At 44.9% G+C, this 18644-nt stretch overlaps 1 protein-coding gene and 1 long non-coding RNA gene across 2 annotated transcripts in view; one reads left to right on the plus strand and one right to left on the minus strand.

Annotated features, from left to right (window-relative positions):
• Window positions 1–4442: 4442 nt before the first annotated feature.
• Window positions 4443–9132, plus strand: LOC134472232 (uncharacterized). The gene is made up of 2 exons (XR_010042125.1): window positions 4443–4704; window positions 8732–9132. It is a non-coding gene; the product is annotated as an uncharacterized LOC134472232 (long non-coding RNA).
• The window catches only part of Enpp1 (ectonucleotide pyrophosphatase/phosphodiesterase 1), a 62788-nt gene continuing 51522 nt past the window's right edge, over window positions 7379–18644 (minus strand). Inside the window, exons 19-25 of the mRNA XM_003468464.5 lie at window positions 17831–17882; window positions 16249–16403; window positions 15118–15247; window positions 14559–14639; window positions 13119–13251; window positions 10519–10681; window positions 7379–8823 (exon numbers count right to left, since the gene is read on the minus strand). Coding sequence (XP_003468512.3) covers window positions 8653–8823; window positions 10519–10681; window positions 13119–13251; window positions 14559–14639; window positions 15118–15247; window positions 16249–16403; window positions 17831–17882 — 885 coding nt within the window. The 3' untranslated portion in view covers window positions 7379–8652. The remainder of the gene's footprint in view (window positions 8824–10518; window positions 10682–13118; window positions 13252–14558; window positions 14640–15117; window positions 15248–16248; window positions 16404–17830; window positions 17883–18644) is intronic.

The following is an 18644-nucleotide window of genomic DNA, read 5'->3' on the forward strand; positions in this document are numbered from 1 at the left end:
GGGCGAAAAGGCGAAAGGGATTCTGCTTCTTCTGTTCACCAAAATGGATCCATTGGCAGGGCCATTTTGGATTTTTGTCATTCTCAATTAATATGCTGTGGAGTTTTCCACTTCAGAAAATGAAGGCAAACAACTCTGAAGAAAAGATTCTGCCGCCAGGCTCGATGGTGCATGCCTGCAATCCCAGCGTTCTGGAAGCTGAGGCAGGAGGATCTCTGTGAGTTTGAGGTCAGCCTGGGCTACACAGTGCGTTTAAGGGCAGCCTGGACTCAGAGGGAGTCCCTGTCTGAGAAACAGGAGTGGGGTTGGGGGAGAATAAGAAAGGATTTAGTTAGTGTGAATATGTTATATTATTACTATTTATCAAATAAGTTAATATTTAGGTTAAGCATCACTCTGTTTTGTAAAATTATATAGTGGTTTCTTTAAAATAAAGCACTGAAATATGATCATACTTGGGGAACAATCTCCAGGCTTCTAGGATATTTCTCCAGTTGCTCTCAGAGGTGACAATCCCTTCTCCCCGACACTGGGGACCTACATCCTTTTGGTCTTTTCCCACACAATGAGCACAAAATGACATCATTCAATTAATCAGACCTTCTGCGTTTGTTTGCATTTGTTTCCCATCAGTGTCTCAACCCAGACTTCAGCCCATTTTTTAATCTAGAATTTCCCTTCTTTGGATTTGAGTGTCCTTCATTATCGATGGCATTTCTCGTTATGAATGCACTGTTGCTCTGGTTTGGAACATGGCTGCTGATGGCGGGGGACTCCACAGATGAACTTGAGTGTCTGTGTGTTTTCTAAAGAGGCAATATGACCTCATATTTAGATCCATGAGCTTCGCTGAGTCTTGGATTCAAATCCCTGCTTGCTTGCCAGCCACAGTGAGGACTAATATTTTTAAGAACCGAGAAAATAGTTGTGAAAATACAATAAGTTATTTAGTGCAAACATCTGGAACAAAGTAAGCCCCCTCCTAAATGACAGATATGATAATTGTCATACTGCTCCATGTTGAGCAATGATTCCTTGGGCTTACCAAAACTTAAGTTTTTCTTTTTTATTAAAAACAATTCTATTGGTGCAGGTCCACAGTATGTGGTGATCGTCTTCCTCCTGGGGAGCTGATGTGCACCCCCCTACCAGCACTGTCCTCCCACCTCCGGGTCCCCTTCTCACTCCAGGAAGACCCATCTATCCGTCTGCTTCCTTTTATCCATTCTTTATTTTACCCTGTATTTATATTTTGTGTTCCCCGTAGAAGAGAAGCCCTGTGCTAGCTGAGCCTGCCTGTCCGCCTTACTTGGTTTCCTATTTCCTGTTCACTATCAACCAGGGACGCCTGACAGAGGGGCTGGTTTTAGTTACTCGTAACATTTTTTAGTTCCCTGAACTCATAACCAATGTCCTGTGTTTCAAAGACAGGAAGAGGAAGTGAGAAAACGTCCCGCTTTCTGGTGACACGTGGACAGTGCCTGCATCTCTTTGTTCCTTGTGGCCCGCGTGGCCGGGGCCCTGTGTTTATTTCCTCCCACGCTGTGCGACTTCCCTGAGAAGCAGCTGAGAGAGAGGAGACACATCCATACATCCCCACCTTTGCCAGGAGGAAACTTGCTCTGCAGAACGGGTCCATTTGAACATTAAAACCTTTTTTTAAAAAATCCCTTCTTGTCTCATCAGTTCACCAAGTGGCAGACTGTCCATGGGATGTTGACTCTGGGATGACTGTGAGTGATTCTTATAGACATTCTGAGTCTTGCACTACTTCTAAAAATTCTGTCTTGTGCACGGAGGAGCTGTCTATAAACAAGTTTTCTACAACGCCCCACTGCAAAATACCATCTGGCACCTCAAAGCCAAACCTAATTCATTCCTGTGATTCCGCCCTCTGGCCAGGTACCCATCACCTGTGATGTTCCCTCTGCCTTACGTGGGTGTCCTGTTGGCACTGTCTCATCGGGTTTTCACTCACCTGGAAATCTGTATCAAACACAGCACAGTGAGAGACACTGTGTGAGAATTAGTATATATAAAGCTCATGTCTGCTGCCAGAGGCAGATGACTGTGGAGACAATGCTTCAATAGAAGAAACAGATGCTAGGGCCAGAACAAAAGTCACAATCACTGCAAGGAAAACCACACAGTCCTGAGTATAACAAACTACACCAGTTACAGTCATATGGAACAAGCTCAAAGGATACTATTTCAGAGCATTTATTAGAGAACTACAGGCTGGGAAATGTTTACAAAGCACAGCTTCAGGGGTTTTCCGATGTCCTCTGGACCACTGTGGCAATTGTATTCTCTTTAGGACAAGACCCTGCCAGCTCCTTGGAAGCCCCGAAGGAACTAATGACCCCCTTATACTTATAACCATGCCACCCTGAAGTTTTTGTATTTCTTTTTATTCTTGTAGACTGCCCCTATATATTGGCATTTAGTGTCCAGGATACAGGTGCAAAACTTGTCAGGAAGTCCCAGTGTCACCTACCAACACGGTAGTGAGAGAGAACAGCAATAAATTGTATCACACACCTGCACTGCGGCGGCTTAACAAGGGCTAGACTTTAGCCAATCACCTACCAGCTGGGAGGGCTGATCACGTGATCTATGCCTCACAGGTGCAGAGGGCTGGTCTCAGGAGCACAAGGCATTGCACTGGGCCAGACCTTGAAACAAAGGTTTCAAGGCAACTGCCAGGAAACAGCTCCTGCTGTGGGCCAGGCCTCAAGACAAAGGATCAAACAAATGCACCCACATCCTAAGGACTGACATTCTAATAGTTCCCTATCTCCCAAGGAAGTCTGGAGTAACCTAGGGAAGAGTTACAGCTCTCTAAGAATGCCTGCTTTGCTTTCTATGTGACTTGCTTCCCCATTTGTCCTAATGTAATCAATTGCACCTAAAGTATTGATCTTACTGGCTAACTATCGTTCTGTCCCACCTTATGCCTGAAAGGGTTGCCCAGACCGGACACTATAGCCAGAAAAGCCTCAGCCGGAATTAGGGAGCTCCTGCCTCCCCCGCCCCTAGAGATTTACCTGTAACCCTATACCCCCACCCTTAGAAACCTGCCCCTGGCGCCAACCGTGTGCCAATGAAATACCTGTGCATCTCTAATGGCCTTAGGGCACTGCCCTAAGCTTAGGCTATTTATATTCCCCCAAGCCACGCCGGCCCCAGGGTGGAGATGCCACGCCCCAGGGGGTCGGGGGTGTCTCTCCCCGCATTCCCAAAATAAAGGTCACTTATATTTTATACTTCTTTTCAGCCACCACCGCCAGTCCCCTGCCTCTTCCTCCCCTTCACAGATCTATCACTGCCCATCTGCCTTGTGAGTTCCCAGTCTTCCCCAACCTTGAACCCATGGTTTTACTCTATAAAAGTACCTGGAAAAGCAGAGCCCTGGGCAACCCACTCAGGACCCCTTCTGTCTCTCTTCAGGCAGAAGCTTTCTTTCTCTCAATGAATATATTCTACTCTTAACCTCCATTGTTCCTAAAATTCATTCTTCAGTTTTAGAGAACACGAACTCACGAACATGGTAAGTCGGGAGTTTCATTCCCCCGTATCACAATTACTACATGAAAGCTAAAGTCAGTCTTGAGATCTGAATTTCTTACATAGAATAATTAGAAGTAAATTTTAATTCAGAGCATTAGTCTTAATAAAACTCTAAAATTATTGGTTTGGTTTTTTTGTGTTTTTCTTTTGTTTTGTTTTTGCCTTTTTGAGACAGAGTCTCGCTATGCAGTTTAGGCTAGGCTTGAGCTCACTTTGTAGCCAAGCTGGTTTCAAACTCACAGCGATCCTCCTGCCTCAACCTCCCGAGTGCTGGGATTACAGGCATGCACCACCATGCCCAGCTAAAACCCTAAAATTGACAATTTGGGGACCAGCATAAAGTTAAACTGATTGCAGCAGCATTGGCTGAAGTTAAAAGAGGCAAACTCCATTTTTGTGTCACTTGTTTTTGACATGGCATGGTTTTAATGCAGAAATTGGTCCTCTGTCAGACTAAGACATATTTTTAGACATTGGCGGTTCTGGGTTGGAGGTGATTCTAGTGAATATCTTTATTTTGTCTTCAGTCATCATTTACATATAATGAACAGGACGGTGGCACAAATTACACACAGAAGAAGTCACAGGTTGGACACTTCCCACACCACCCTAGACTCGAGATCGTTCCATGCACTGGACGCCTGGTTTTGTCTGGGAGAACAATGAGAGGGAACCAAACCACCAAAAACAAGGACCTGGCTCCCAGAGGAGAGTGTTTAGTCTCTCAACCTGCAGTGACCTTTGGCTCTTCCTCTCTCCAGCGTGGTTAATCGTCCACAGGCAGAGCCCCAGTTCCACAGTCCAGGGGCCCAGGAACCCTCCCATGCCCCTGCCCCACCCCCCACACCACCCCAGAAAGCAACCAAGACTGGGCGTGGTTAAGTTTTATTTGCATGGCCCCGTTCTCAGCTTACAGACACTTATGTCCCTGTGCTTGGCAGAAGACTCTTTTCTTCTCTTACAATATGTAGCCCGGCCTGAAACCAGTGCAGACGTACTTGGATTACCACCATCCTAAAACTTGACTCAAAGCTTCTAAAGTGGTCACTGCCTCCAAGTTCCTGTGAGGAGCTTCAGTAGAAAGTGGAATCGCCACTTTCAATTTCAAAGTTCAAATGCCTGTTCCTCCCACAGGTAAGCACAGCACAGGACAGGATGACTGGAAAACCTTAAGAGTGGGTCACGTCCTCTCCTGAGAGGGGGCTGGTCTCCACCCACACCGTCTCCCCTGCTGGGCACACAGGGCTGAAGCCCTGGCCGGCTCTGCACAGCTGCTCACTCTGCTGGGACATGCTTGTCAACTTTCACCTGCTTTCCTTAAGGCTTGTCCTGTTTTTCTTTGATTCTCAAATGCATTTTAAAATTCTGCCTTGTGCTTTTTTCTGCCATGAACTCTTTGTGAAAGTTACTCACCCCACTTAAGAAATTCTGATTCAAAATTCAGCATAAAAAGGAGGGATTCTTTTTTCATTTGTAAAAGCGAAGAATAGTTCTTTATTGGAAAGAAAAGATAAAGGCATTCCCATGTGAAATCAGTCCCATGTCCCCAAATTTCGCTTCCAGAGATCCAACCAATTGCAGTTCAAAATTGTTTAGAAAAGAAATTGCACCTGTACTACACAGGCATGGACTTTTTTTCTCCTCATTATTCCCTAAATAGAAAATAACTATTTAATAGAACATTGATACTGCATTAAGTATAAGTAACTGACACTTTATTAAGTCTGTAGGAGGGTAGGCATAGGTTAAGTGCAAATAATACACTGTCTTATATAAGGCACTTAAGCATCCACACATTTTGAGTATCAAAATTTTGGGGAGGAGATTTGCTCCTGAAGCCAATTCCACATGAATCCTGTGGGGTGACTGGATGATCCCTAAATTTTGGTTCACACGGGGAGAAAGGAGATCAATCCCTGTGTTTTAAATGGATGAAATAATAAAAGAGGACTTTTTCACAAAAAAGAAAGAGGAAGAAATGGAATGCAACATAAGAGCAACGGAAAAAGAGCTAAGCAGGAACAGATATATTCGTTCCTTAAAGAGTCAGCATAGCAAATGTCAATCTGACATTTCCTTTAAGAGCAGATTGTTAAAACAAAGCAAGAAAAATGAAGCGGTTATACACTGCAAATGAGTCCCTGTGACAGTGTCATCTAGAATTGTCAGAAGTAGTGGCAGAATGGGGAAACACCACCGGATGTTCAAATGCCCCTTTTCACAGCGTTCACCAAGGCAGACCCAGCTCATCCTTCAAGTTGTAGTGCAAACAAAGGCCAGGAAGCCACAGCTGATAGAGCCATGAAGCAGGAGGTGACCTTTTCCCTGGCGCCCTGCTCTCACCCTAGGAGGCCACTGGCGCTCTGCTGCCTCCGCCTCCCCCCCAAGGCTGTCAGACTCTAACTCTAATCCTTTGCTTTGGATTGTTACCGTCTAGCACAGGCAGCAGGCTCCTCACCATTTAACTTTTTGCCAAGATATTTAGGTAGAGTTGGTTGTGTGTCTGTGTGTGTGCTGAAGAATAGACACGAAGTAGAAAGACACTACCACAAGAGGAAGTCAGTTTTTTCCACTCCTGCTAAGTGCAGAAAAGGCCTGGCTATCACACACCAAACAAACCCAGGAGGACGCAATGGTGGACAGAAGGCCGAAGCCCGAGGACCTCCAGACCCAGGAGCTCTGCTCTCGGCACTGGGCTGAGACTCCTGAGATTTCTGCTTAGTTCAGACTTTGACCTGGGAAGGCAATAATCTAGGAACACGCAGGGGCACCAAGAGAGACCTGCTGTGTCTCCAGCCAAAGGACCAGAAGAGTGACAGAGGCAGCAGGATGCAACACAGGTCGCTCTGCTCCAGCAAAGCACATGGCCCCTCTCGTACCAGTGAGGGTGCAGTGAGGTAAACAGGCCCAACTTCTCGCCAGTGAGTGGCACAGGAGGAGGAGCTGGGCACCAGGACCTCCATCCCCACAGGGGCAGTAATGAAGCCTTCCCTGTCACTGCAGTCCCTACAGAGGCCATGTGTGAGCCGCAGCTGGTGCCATGAGCCCCCCTGCCATGGAGGAATGGACAGACCTAACGGGGAGCTCAGTGCCATCCGACTCACCCCAAGTGTCAGTGAAGGCTGAGTGGGGAACCTGGACTCCAGTTCTCAATGAAACATCATTCACATCAGCTGGACATGGTGGCATATGCCTGTAATCCCAGCACTCAGGAGGCTGAGGCAGGAAGATCACCATGAGTTTGAGGCCAGTTTGGGTTACATAGTGAGTTTAAGGCCAACCTGAACTGTATAGCAAGACCTTGTCTCAAAGAAAGAAAGAAAGAAAGAAAGAAAGAAAGAAAGAAAGAAAGAAAGAGAGAGAGAGAGAGAGAGAGAGAGAAAGGATAAAGATTAAAAACATCATTCATATGTAAAAGCAGAAAAATCTTTGGAATGAGAAAAAAGGAGACAATTGATAGGTGCAAACATTGCAATACAGAGATGTTGGAATTGCCTGATAAGGATTTATAGTAGTCATAATAAAAATACTTCAACAGGCAATGGCAAACCCACCTGAAACAAATGAAGAACTACGTTATAGCAAAAAGATTGAAGTTCTCAGTAACCAGAAGATATAAAGAAAAGAAATTGGAATAAAATACACCACACATGAAATAATAAAAATCAATCAATCAATAGGCTCAACAGCAGAATGAACTAGACATAGGGAAAGTAATCAGTGAGATCTAAAACAGGAAAATAGAAACACAGACACACGCACAGGACATGTACAGCCTCAGGAAACTGGTACTGACACAAAAACCCTGTGAAAATTTCTAAAATGTTTAATATATTTTAGTTGCAAATTACATTATCTACAGGTCCTTGAGGCTAGCCTCATGACAGCTAAAGGATGATTATCCTAGGAAGGGCGTATAAAAATCTTTGGTGTACAAATACAGTGTCTAAATTGGACTCAGGTTAAGCAACTAAAGTAGCCTTTGAAGGTTCACATGTTAGAATGAAAGCCTAGCGGATGCAACAGGGGAAATCAGGTTTGTTTTGTCAGTTGTCAGGTCCTCAGCAACAGTGTAAAGTGATAGGTGACACGTTCTTTCCAAATGCACTGAGCTCCCGGGTGACCAGCTGGGCACAGAACAGCTCTGCAGCTGCAGGGGTCATTCTTGTGCTTTGAGAAATCTTTCTGGCCACCAGGACTCTGATCAACGCCACCCCATCTGTGCCAACAGGTTTCACCCTAAAATTTCACCCAGTAAAGACTCAGTGTTAACAGTCTAAAAGAACCACATTGAGGGCTAATTCAATTTCTATTAATTACCAGTGAACAGAATGCAACATTCTGTACCAAAGTAAAATAGTGTAATAGGTAGATATGCTCTACTCAAATCTCTCCAAGTGTAACTCACTATAGTCATTAAAGCTGAAGAAATCCAACACAATTTTGTCTTTTAAAAATCCACAAGATTAAAAACTTGGCTTTTGAGGGGGAATACAAAAAAGATAAAAAAGAGGAGTTCAGTAATATTTTGGCTTCTATTCATTTTTTGATTAAAAGTTAAAAAAAAAAAACACCACATAACAAAACCCCAAGTTAAAAAGAATACAGAACCACTTTTAAATTCTTGTAGAGATACTAATGTAACATGGACTGTGCCAATCCTATTAACTAGTGTTCCCAACACCACGAGGGTCACTGTCAATAACACAATTCTAATGTCTGGGCTCAGACGGTCTTCACAGCTTCTGCTCTGTGAGGGGAAACAGAAGAGCGGTCGGGGTAAGGTCTGTCTTTCCTCCCTGAAGAACAACGCAGCATACAAATCTTCCTCATCTCATCTGCAAGAGACAGGACAGGAACACTTCCCCATGCTGGGCTGCATCCACAAGGTTACCTGAGATGTCCGATCACAGAAGAGTCCTGGTGTTAGCTCTGCTCGCCAATTCTAGACAATGTGACCGCGTGGGTGCAGGACTATAAGAAATACAAGATTCTCTCAGAAAGACTCATGGCACATTTTGGGGTTTTTTTTTTTTTTTTTTGCTTTTGTTTGTTTGTTTGTTTGTTTTGGAATTTAAAAAATCAGTCTTCTTCACTAAAGATTGGCAAATGTGTTTTCAACTTCAAAATGTCTGAAACTGGCTGTTTTCTTTCTTGATAGAAGCTGAGTCCAGTGATGGCTTCAACATCTATAACCCGTGCTCTGTGCATCCTTAACAGCTCTTCGATCCAGGAAGATTCGCTCTTCTCATGCTATGAGGATGCAAAATAAAGAAGAGAAGTCACCAGAGAACACCCAGGTCACCTCCCCAGCCAGTGTCCATCTCTCCTGGCTAATCCGTTAGGGTATTTCTGATGTGGTAGCTGCCGTAAGATTTCCTAGGCATAATCCCTGAATTTGTGTAGCTCACTCTCTAAGGTAAACACTTGTGCTTACTGAGATCAGACGACTCTGGGAAAAAAGAAAGGACAGCCCAACAGATAGTTACAGATTGCACAGAGATTGCAAGAAATGTCAGTAATGTGGAGTTAAAAAAAAACAAAAAACTACTAGAAAACAGACTACAGTGTGCATGGGAATAACTGTGAAGAAACCTGCATGTGAAAGCTGGTTCTCAGATTACTCATCAGAGGGCTGGGGCTTTAGCTCAGCGGCATAAGCACCTGCCTTGCAAGCAGGCGGTCATGAGTTCGATCCCCGGTACCGATAAAAAAAAAAAAAGATTACTCATCAGAACCAATGCACATTAACACCCAGCGCTTGGTTCCTGCACCTGTGTGCCTTCCAGGGTGGATATGAGGGTCAAGTGTAATGACCCTCGCAACTGGGCTACACAACTGCTAGTTTTTGTGAGGATGCACTGTCAACGTGGTTGCATGAAAACTGGGGTGGAGAGAGTCCCAAAGTGCAAATTCACTTCCACTGACAGAGGAGCGTCTTAGAGGAGAGGAGATCGGAAAAACAATAAGAGGCTGAGACGCTGGCCAGTGGAAGCAGGGTGGTAGCTGAGTGAGGTGGTGGACATGGCTTTCATGCACCTGTGGATAGTGTGTGTCTGCAACGGGCCACTGCAGGCAAAGAAAACGCACGCTGGCCCCTGGGCTACAACTGTACTCTAAAGACATCTGTCCAAAAAGTTCACATACCCTTCAGACCCTATCAGTTGAAAATGATAAACACAGATTTTGTACACAAAACAGACCAAAGACTTCCATGTCCCCACTAGCCTCTAGCTGCCACCTCCTCGCATTCAGTCTCCTTCCCTGCCACAACCCTGACCAGGGGGAAGAGCCCTGATGCAGGCGACCCCTTGAGCAGTACATCTTCCCATCTGTTCCAATGTCCATAGGAGGAGACTAAGAAATACATGTTGGGCAACTGGTAACTGTTCCCCTAGGCTAATATCCAACCTATCCCTAGTTACAACACTTCAGCCATGAAACAGAAGCCATCGGTGAGTCAGTCTACTATACCCTAAACTAATCCCCTCTCTGGTTCAAGTCCAGTAGTTAGCACCTTTTAGGTACCTTTCCATTACAGCATTTGATAAACATGTGTCCATCTACAATGGTGGCCTGACAGCCTTGGGAACAGCTAAGTTGGAAAAGGAACCTAATGCCTGGCCAGTGGTACAGCTGACCAGATGGAAGTATAAGCCTTTGGCAGAACAGAGAGATGAGATTTACAGAAGCCAGAGCCATGCTCAGGATAAAGCCACGCTAAGCATGTGGAGCTTTCCAGAAAGACAGGAAGGGTCTGGGTCCTTCACAGTGCTGCTGCACCCCAAGACCGTGAGTCCCTGAACTTCCTGTCATGTGACTGTGCAGTTTCTAAATCCAAGTCCACTCAAGAGCAGTGTTTCTGCCCATAGCGGCGTCCAGTGTAGACTACTTGCAAACACACACACGGTCTGCATGTGAGGAGGGCAACAAGAGCACCCCACTTACGGTGCAGCTCTCGCTGTTATCGGGCCTGTGAGGCAAGATGAAGGCCATGGTGTCCAGCTCGGTGCAGTACAACGGGGTCCCCAGGGTGTTCTTACAGCTGGTCAGCACCATGAAGAAGTGGGTGGGGATCAGAACTTCCTGGTTACGGATGAATCTTCTGTTTCTGTAAAACATACAGCACTCACCTTCGTACAGAAATCGCTCTCTTCCCGACTTTTTATTAGACTGTGTTTGCAACACACAATGAACATACTCATCTGGAGAGGCAGTGCGCGTCCGTGATGCGTCACACTGTTTTTACGTCCCCTTTCCCTCCTCTCCCCCGCAACGTCTGTTTCCATTTACAAATGGTCTGCACCCCAGTTTCCTACTGTCTGTTTTACTTGTTCTTTAATTTATTTACACTTTGGGTTTCTCTTGTAAGAGAAACCACACATGCTGGGCAATGGTGATGCGTATCTGGAATCCCAGCACTTGGGAGGCTGAGGCTGGAGGACCTCGTTGAGAGCAAAACCAGCCTGGGCTGTACAGTAATTTCAAGGCCAGCCCAAACTACAAAGTGAGACCCTGTCTCAAAGAACCAAAGCAAAACAAAACAAAACAAAATGGAAAAAAAAAACCCATGATATTTAAGCTTGTGTGTTGTATTATTTCACTTAACATGATAGATTCAAGATGCAGGCATTGGTCTACAAATGACTCAGATTTATCCTCTTTATAGCAGACCTGTGGATCAATGAATGGAATAGAGGACACAGAAATGACCCCAGCCACATGCAGCCACTTGGTCTTTGACAAAGGGGCCAAAAACATCCACTGAGGAAAGACGGCTTTTTAACAAATGGTGCTGGGGGGCTGGGGATTTAGCTCAGCGGCATAAGCGCCTGCCTTGCAAGCAGGCAGTCATGAGTTCGATCCCCGGTACTGATAAAAAAAAAAAAAAAATGGTGCTGGGAAAACTGCTTCCACATGCAGAAGATTAAAGATAAACTCCTATCTCTTCCCAGACACTAAATGAAAATCTAAACAGTTCAAAGATCTAAATATTAAGCAGAAATAATCTGCTGAAAGAAAAAAACAGGTAAAATTCCTGAAGTCACAGACGTAGACAAGGCCTTTCTGAGCAGACCTATTTTTAAAGGACATTTGAACAGAGGATGCTTTCAGCACATCTCAACTTCAAACTGAGCCCGATAATGAGATGACATGAGATTAGGTAATCAAGATGCCCGATGTATTCTGCCAGATCGAGACCAAGAAGAAGAAACTCCAAACCACTCTTGTTTTCCATTGAAATCTGCAATGTTTTTCAGTTCTATCTAGAAAATCTAGAACTGAGACTCTAAAGAAAAATGTTTTTGAATATTTACAAAGAAGGTTCTGAACCATCCCTAAAAGTCTATAAAGAATGCACAGAGGGGACCATGGGGATTTTCATCCCAGTACATAGGACACTCTAGTCCATTCTCCTTTGCTTTATCTGGATTTTTTTTCCTGCCCAAAAATTTAAGTTTAGCTTTAAAAAAAAAAAAAAAAAAACTGTAGACCACTACCAAGTCTATCCCATGCAGTCTACCTACTCCTACGTAATTCTATTCCCTTTGCTTTAAAGTTGTATTTCTTTGTTTTCTTCAGCATCTTTCAAATTTTACAATGCAGGTGCCTGCCTACGAAGATGGCCTTAGGTGGAATCATCATATACAAAACAGATGACTGCCCACGGCTCCGGCGGGGCAGGAGAGGAAACATACGCAGGTCTCTGTCCACCCTCTTGCAGTGGCCTGTGAACTGCTCCATGGGAACATTCAGCCTTGGGACAAGTGCAAGGCTGGGACCCTGTAGCCTGATGTGCACCCAGATTGTGTGCATGGCGGGGAGAGGACAGCAGGCCTGGATCAGTCCAGGACAGCAGACAATTCTCAGTGGAGTCATCAATCTTTGTCTTGTATTCCCAATAACGAAATTGCTTCCAGACTTATAATTATAGTTCTAATAATGCCTAACCAGGGCTGGAGCCCAGCTCAGACATATACCACTTGCCTAGTGGGAGCCAAGACCTGGGCTTCCTCCCCAACATCCCAAAAACAAAAAAATCGAGTGGAAGAATCAATCAGTTTCTAAAAGAGTCACCCTGGTCCATGGTCCAGAATTTTAGCACCACTGATGGTTCCCAAAAGTGACTGCTCTGTCCCTGGCCTCCAAAGATTGGACCGCCAACCCATGACTGCCCACCTACAGAGGTGCTGTAGGTCCCTGATGCTGCCTGCAATGTCCATGGCCACACGAGACAGCTGCAGCAGCCTCTGAAATGAGGGACATCCTCACACTAGGCCACCAGAGGTTACAAGTGAAGCACAGCATTGACACGGGGCTCAAGCAACGCTCAAGCACCTATCCCACAGAGAGAGCCATACTGCTCCTCCCACGCGAGAGCACAGACCTGGACCTCAAAGTGAGAGTCCCACGAGGCTCTTGTGGAGGCCAGCAAGGTCAGGGACACAGCACTGGACCAGGCCGGGCTGGGTGGGGCAGGCTCTGCAACCCCACCAGGCGGCTGTGCCATCAATGCCACCTGCACACGTGATAGTGCCCACACTTACTGTTTCAGTGTCTCCGCTGTGTCGCTGTGGCCATCGAAGTCGGAGTCGAACACAGGGCCGCTGACCACGTTGATGCCGTTCTTCTCCTTGGCCAGCCTCGGCAGCAGGGTGTCATGAAGGTAGCGCCAGATGACTGCAAGGAGAAGAGGACGGTCAGCTCCAGGGGTAAGGGAGCCTTCCAGCCCATGAACCCCATGCAGACTGCATCCCGTGTCAGCAGTGGCCAGCAGGGCATCATGGCTGCAGTCTCAGGATGAGGCTCAAAATGCATTCACTATTCAACTTGGGTCTTCGGAGGGACTCACAGACACATGCTGAATTCAGCTCTATTTTTAAGAATCCCTGACAGTGCCGGGGTGGTGGCGCAGGCCTGTAATCTCAGTATTGGGGAGGCTGAGGCAGGAGGATCATTGTAAGTACGAGATCAGTGTGAGCTACAAAATGAGCTCAAGGCCAGCCTGAACTGCATTGCCAGACCCTGGCTCAAAAAGTCCAAAAAAAGAATCCCTGTCTGTGCTGCCTGATGGACTGGGATACAGAACACGTGGCATCATGACACATCATGCCGTGCCAACCCAGGGAGGTGATCACACTCTCGTGTCACTATGAATCTTCCCTTTGAAACATTCACAAGCGTCATGGGAGTTAATAAGGCACTGTGTAGCCCTACTCGAATATGCACACACCAGTCTAGGTGTGAATGAGTATTTTTTACCTGTAGGAGTGAAATGCTACTATAGTTAATGATGTAGCATTAATTTATTTTAAACATAGAAACAATGACTGGGAATTTCCAAGATGTTAAACTGGGAAACAAATGAAAAGCGATCTATAAATTGGGTTTTTTTTTCACTTTTTTATTAGTGTACGTTCCCAGCACCTCCCAATTACGTTCATTCTGGGGGCACTGGCCTATGAACAAAGCCCACCTGATTACCTCTTCTCTGCCCTCCTAATTCCTTCCCCATTCCCAACAATCCTCCTCTAGGGTTCCTGACACACTATGTGTTAGCTGATTGTATTAGCAAGATAACTTTAAGAAGAATGTCACATACTTTTCTGTCAAAAATGTTTACAAACTTTTTTCTAAGATAAAGCAGACTAGAACTTAGAAGATAATTCTAATATATGTAAAGTTTTCCTGTGTGTGTTTCAGGATTTTCAAAGTTAAAGCCATTTTTTTTTTGAGACAGACTCTGTAGTTTTTTTGAGACTCACTCTGTAGTTCAAGCTGGCCTTGAACTCACTACATAGCCCAGACTGTCCTCAAACTCATGCTGATTCTCTTGCCTCAGCTTCCCAAATATTAAGATTATAGGCCACACTTAGCTAAAGTTATAAATCTGCAGGAATGTATTTAATATTTAGTTTTGTCTACAAATTCTATTAAGTATAAATTATACCCACCTGTAATGAAATTGCAAAGTTAGAATTGTTTACCTTGAAAACTCGGGTACATGGGCACGATATTCGTAGTAAGCAACGCTTCGGAATATATTTGACTTGCATATTTACTTAGTTCTAGAAGGAAAAGCAGAGAACAATTTTTCATCCTTCACAGTCAACATTCAAAGAGTTCCTCGTGGTGTAGGTTTAGAGGAATTTAAATAAAATTAGCTGAGTATCTTCCTGAAACTGAAAGTGCCTCCCTGCTGCAGAAACAAGGGTGAATGTAATGCATCTGACCAAGCCCCTTACAGTTTTTTAGTTTTTCCATTTTCAAGACAGTTTGTCAAAGAGATAGAAACTGCAGTAAGAAGAGCCTCACAGGAAACATTTCAAGTCATATGCTTCATTCCCCTAATTTCAGCCAAGGAGGATTGCACAGCCAACTCCCTTCCCTGAGCTCTTTATGGTGACAGGAACCACCTCAGAACAGCACCTTCTGCCCCAGCAAAATCTCTGAGCATCAGGGCAGATTTTAAAACAGGAAAGCAATGATGCACTGATGAGGATGGAGAGAGGTTGGGTTGGGGAGGAGGAGGAGAAGGCAGCTTACGTGGCGGGGCCAGGAACCCATAACTCAGTTTGGCGTTGTTCTTATAAAAGGAACATTTATGGAGAGGACTCAGAGGGATCCGAAGGTCCTGGAACACACAGTTGGAGAAGTCTCCTACAGAGAACCTGTCCTGGAGAAGAGAAAGGGAAGGAGCCGCAGGTCACGCTGTCAGCAGGGGAAGGTGACTTGTGCTGTCGGTCCTGTTCTCAGCCTTCTTTCCCCGCTCTCCACTGATGTAGTCATCTAGTTCCTAACTAAAAAGTGAAGGTTCGGTACGAGTTTCCGGATACCAATGCCTCACCCTGTATGTGCAAATGTCTTCCTACACTTGAACTGTATTTAGGTTTTTAACCACAGTTTAAGCATGTTCTGCAGGGTCTCTGGGAGAAGGGAGGAAGGAAAGCCACTTATGAAGCAGAGGAAAACCCCAGGAGTAGTGAGGACTGTGAATTCATGCAGCATTAATGACATGGGAAAGCTAAAAAGCCAACCAGAATCCATGACCATTCAAGGTTAAATATAAGGGCTGCCTACAAAATATGCTGAGGGCTTCATACTATGAAGTCAAGTGAAAAGCAGTATTTGGAAGTGGTCTGCAAAATCTTAAACATTAGCTTCAAAATACTACAAGAATATGCGACTGTGTGTGGATGATACATTTTTAACACAGAAATTATACATGGTCCTGTCCGCACCAACCTCAGTGAGTGTTAACAGTAATTATATTAGTATTAATAGTTATATTAGTATTAGCAGTAATTACATTCATTCAATCCAATCTCTATGCTAAGGAAGCTGATTTAAGTGCATCTGATAGCTCAAGCATTTCTGAAAATCTGCAAAATTGATACCGGATATGAGGTCCTGCGTACAATTATAAAGTAGTCTTAAAATATTAAAATGAGGACCAAAAAGGAGACACACCTCTCATCTCAGAGAAGCCTGCTCTGTGGCGTCTCAGAGAATCACAGCTGGCAAGGGGTGAGCTGACACCCAGAAAGCCAAACCTTCCTGCTCTCCTGCCCGGCGTCTCCCACCCTGAGGCCAGTGCAGCAGTGACAGCCTGGCTGTTAACGTTTCGTTAATGATGACCCGAACCCACACGCAGCCAGAAGAACGGAAAACACTTGCATTTTTGTCCACGGTGTAGGATGCCCACAGCGGCATGAGGATGTCCAGGCTGTACCCGCTCACGAACTGGTGGTGGTAGAGCAGACACACGCTGCCCTTCCTCTGCACGAGTCGGGGCCGTCCGTAGGGCAGAGCTCCCCGGTCAATGTTCTTCTCTTGAGCCACAAAGGGAAAAGGAGGCCACCGTTTAAATGCAGCTCGCATGTACTGTGTAATAACAGATGGTAACCCGCTCACCAAACCCTTCCCTCTATCAATCACGTTGAAAAATTGTTTTTAGCTAAACAAGAAAAATAAAAACCAACATCAAAAAATAAAAACCAAGAGTAGCTGGGCATGGTGGCACATGCGGATGATTCCAGCACTCAGGAGGCTGAGGCAGGGGGATCACCACGGAGCTTGAGGCCAGCCTGAACTACATACCAAGCATAACCCTGTCTCGAAAAAAAAGAGCAAGAATATAAAAAATTAATAAAGCCAAGGTGATTTGGGGCAACTAGTGCTTATAAAGATACTGAAAGATCAATGTGTTATCAAGGTTTACAAGGGGACATGTGAAATCGCTAGAAATTCCAATTAACTAGGACTTACATTACCAATTTTTAAACATTGTCAACCGCGCATTCTGTGAGACATATGCACAAAACGTATGTGGGGACTTAGCAAAAGACGCAGAACTGGAACTGTGAGTCCAAACTGAATGAAACAATAGACATTTACTGTCCTTTCCTGAACACCAAATGCTTTATAAAATTTCTTTACATCACCTAACTAATTCTTACATCTCCCAATGAATTAAGTACTTTTTTTTCTTCTCTGCCACATAGGGATAAAGAGATTTCTGCCATCCCAACATTTAGGGTATGGATTTTTATACAGACAAGCTCATGTTAGGACTGAAACAGACGTTACCTGTCTTCCAGCAAGAAAAAACTGAGTCAAGGAATTTAAGGTCAGAGATCTCATCAGAGTGACTCTGTCCATCCCAGTTAAGCCTGAAGAATTTCATCCGCCACCTATATTTCAATTTTCATTCAAAAGTTACAAAGAAATAATTCCCAGGTAAAGAAATCAATTTATAACCTCTTATAATCAATTAAAAACCTGGTGAGATATACACCAAGCTGGTATTTTGTTCACATGTTTTGGATTTTTGAGACAGGCTTTCATTATGTGTAGTTCAGCTGGCCTTGCTCTTGCAGGGATCCTCTTGCCTCAGCCTCCCTAGAGCTAGGATCACAAGTATGCAACACCACAGCTGCCTGAGGGAGTACATTACAAGAACAGTTAAGGATCCATGGAGAACATAAAAATCTTTAGAATCTCAAAAGCCTTCCATGATGTTCACAGAGTGACTTAGATTTCAGTATAGGCGTGGTGTGCCATTTCTACCGTAAAATGGCCCTTCTTCCCTTATGCCTAGCAGGCTAGACTGTCAGGCAAAGCAACAACTATGTGTCATCCTGTGGGCCTCCATGGCTGCTTTTATTTTGCTGGTCCCCCTAAATGAGCCCCCAATTCAGGGGGCTTGTGCTGCTGAGCAAAAGCTGTTCCCAACTTCCGTGGCGGGGGAATGCATTACCTTCCGTCCTGGTCAGGTTAAACTGTATCTGAAAATCCTCAACAGGCGAAATCTACAAACAAGTCCACAGAGCTCCGTTAGGGCTGACGAGGCCGAGGGACCCTGCAACACACTTCACTTCCCCACAACTCAGGCCCAATTAACCCAGCGCAGAACAAGGTCAGATTCGCAAGTCCTGGCAAAGTAGGTTTGCTTTTCCAGGGTGAGGAGAGAAGGAGAGAAACCACTAATAAAACAAGATCCTCGGTGCAGGTGTAATGCCAGCAACTGCAAACCAGTAACCTAAACCCTCTGTGTCCTGCTCATCCCTCCTCCAGCAGCTCTCCGTGAGCCTTCATCAGGCCCAAAGACAACAGGAAGGTGACCATAAATGCCTCCCATTGCCTACTATGTCCCAGCTGAGGTCCACTTGGTTCCTAAAAGCTGCCTTTTTTTTTTTTTTTTTTGCACCAGGGATCAAACACATGACATTGCACTTGCCAGGCAGACTCCTGTGCCACAGAGATAAATCCCCAGCCCCTCTAACGTCTGTTAGTTTTAATCTTCTTGCAACAGCTGTTAAGATACTTAGGATACTAATTATTAAGCTTTACTCAAAAACAAAACAAAACAAAAAGAACTAAAAAAAGAGCCAAGAATTTAGCTCAGTGGCATAAATGCCTGCCTGGCAACAGTGAGGTTATGAGTTTGATTCCCAGTACTCCCCCAAAGGAAGATTTACTTGCAATACTAATACTAATATTAACACTAAGTATTAAGATTTACTTACAATTACTAAGGTTTACCTACAACTCCTGGGAAGATAGGAGGAAAA

Source organism: Cavia porcellus, unplaced genomic scaffold (assembly GCF_034190915.1).
Source record: "Cavia porcellus strain 051 isolate PalLab524CR breed Dunkin Hartley unplaced genomic scaffold, mCavPor4.1 scaffold_22, whole genome shotgun sequence".
NCBI lineage: Eukaryota > Metazoa > Chordata > Mammalia > Rodentia > Caviidae > Cavia > Cavia porcellus.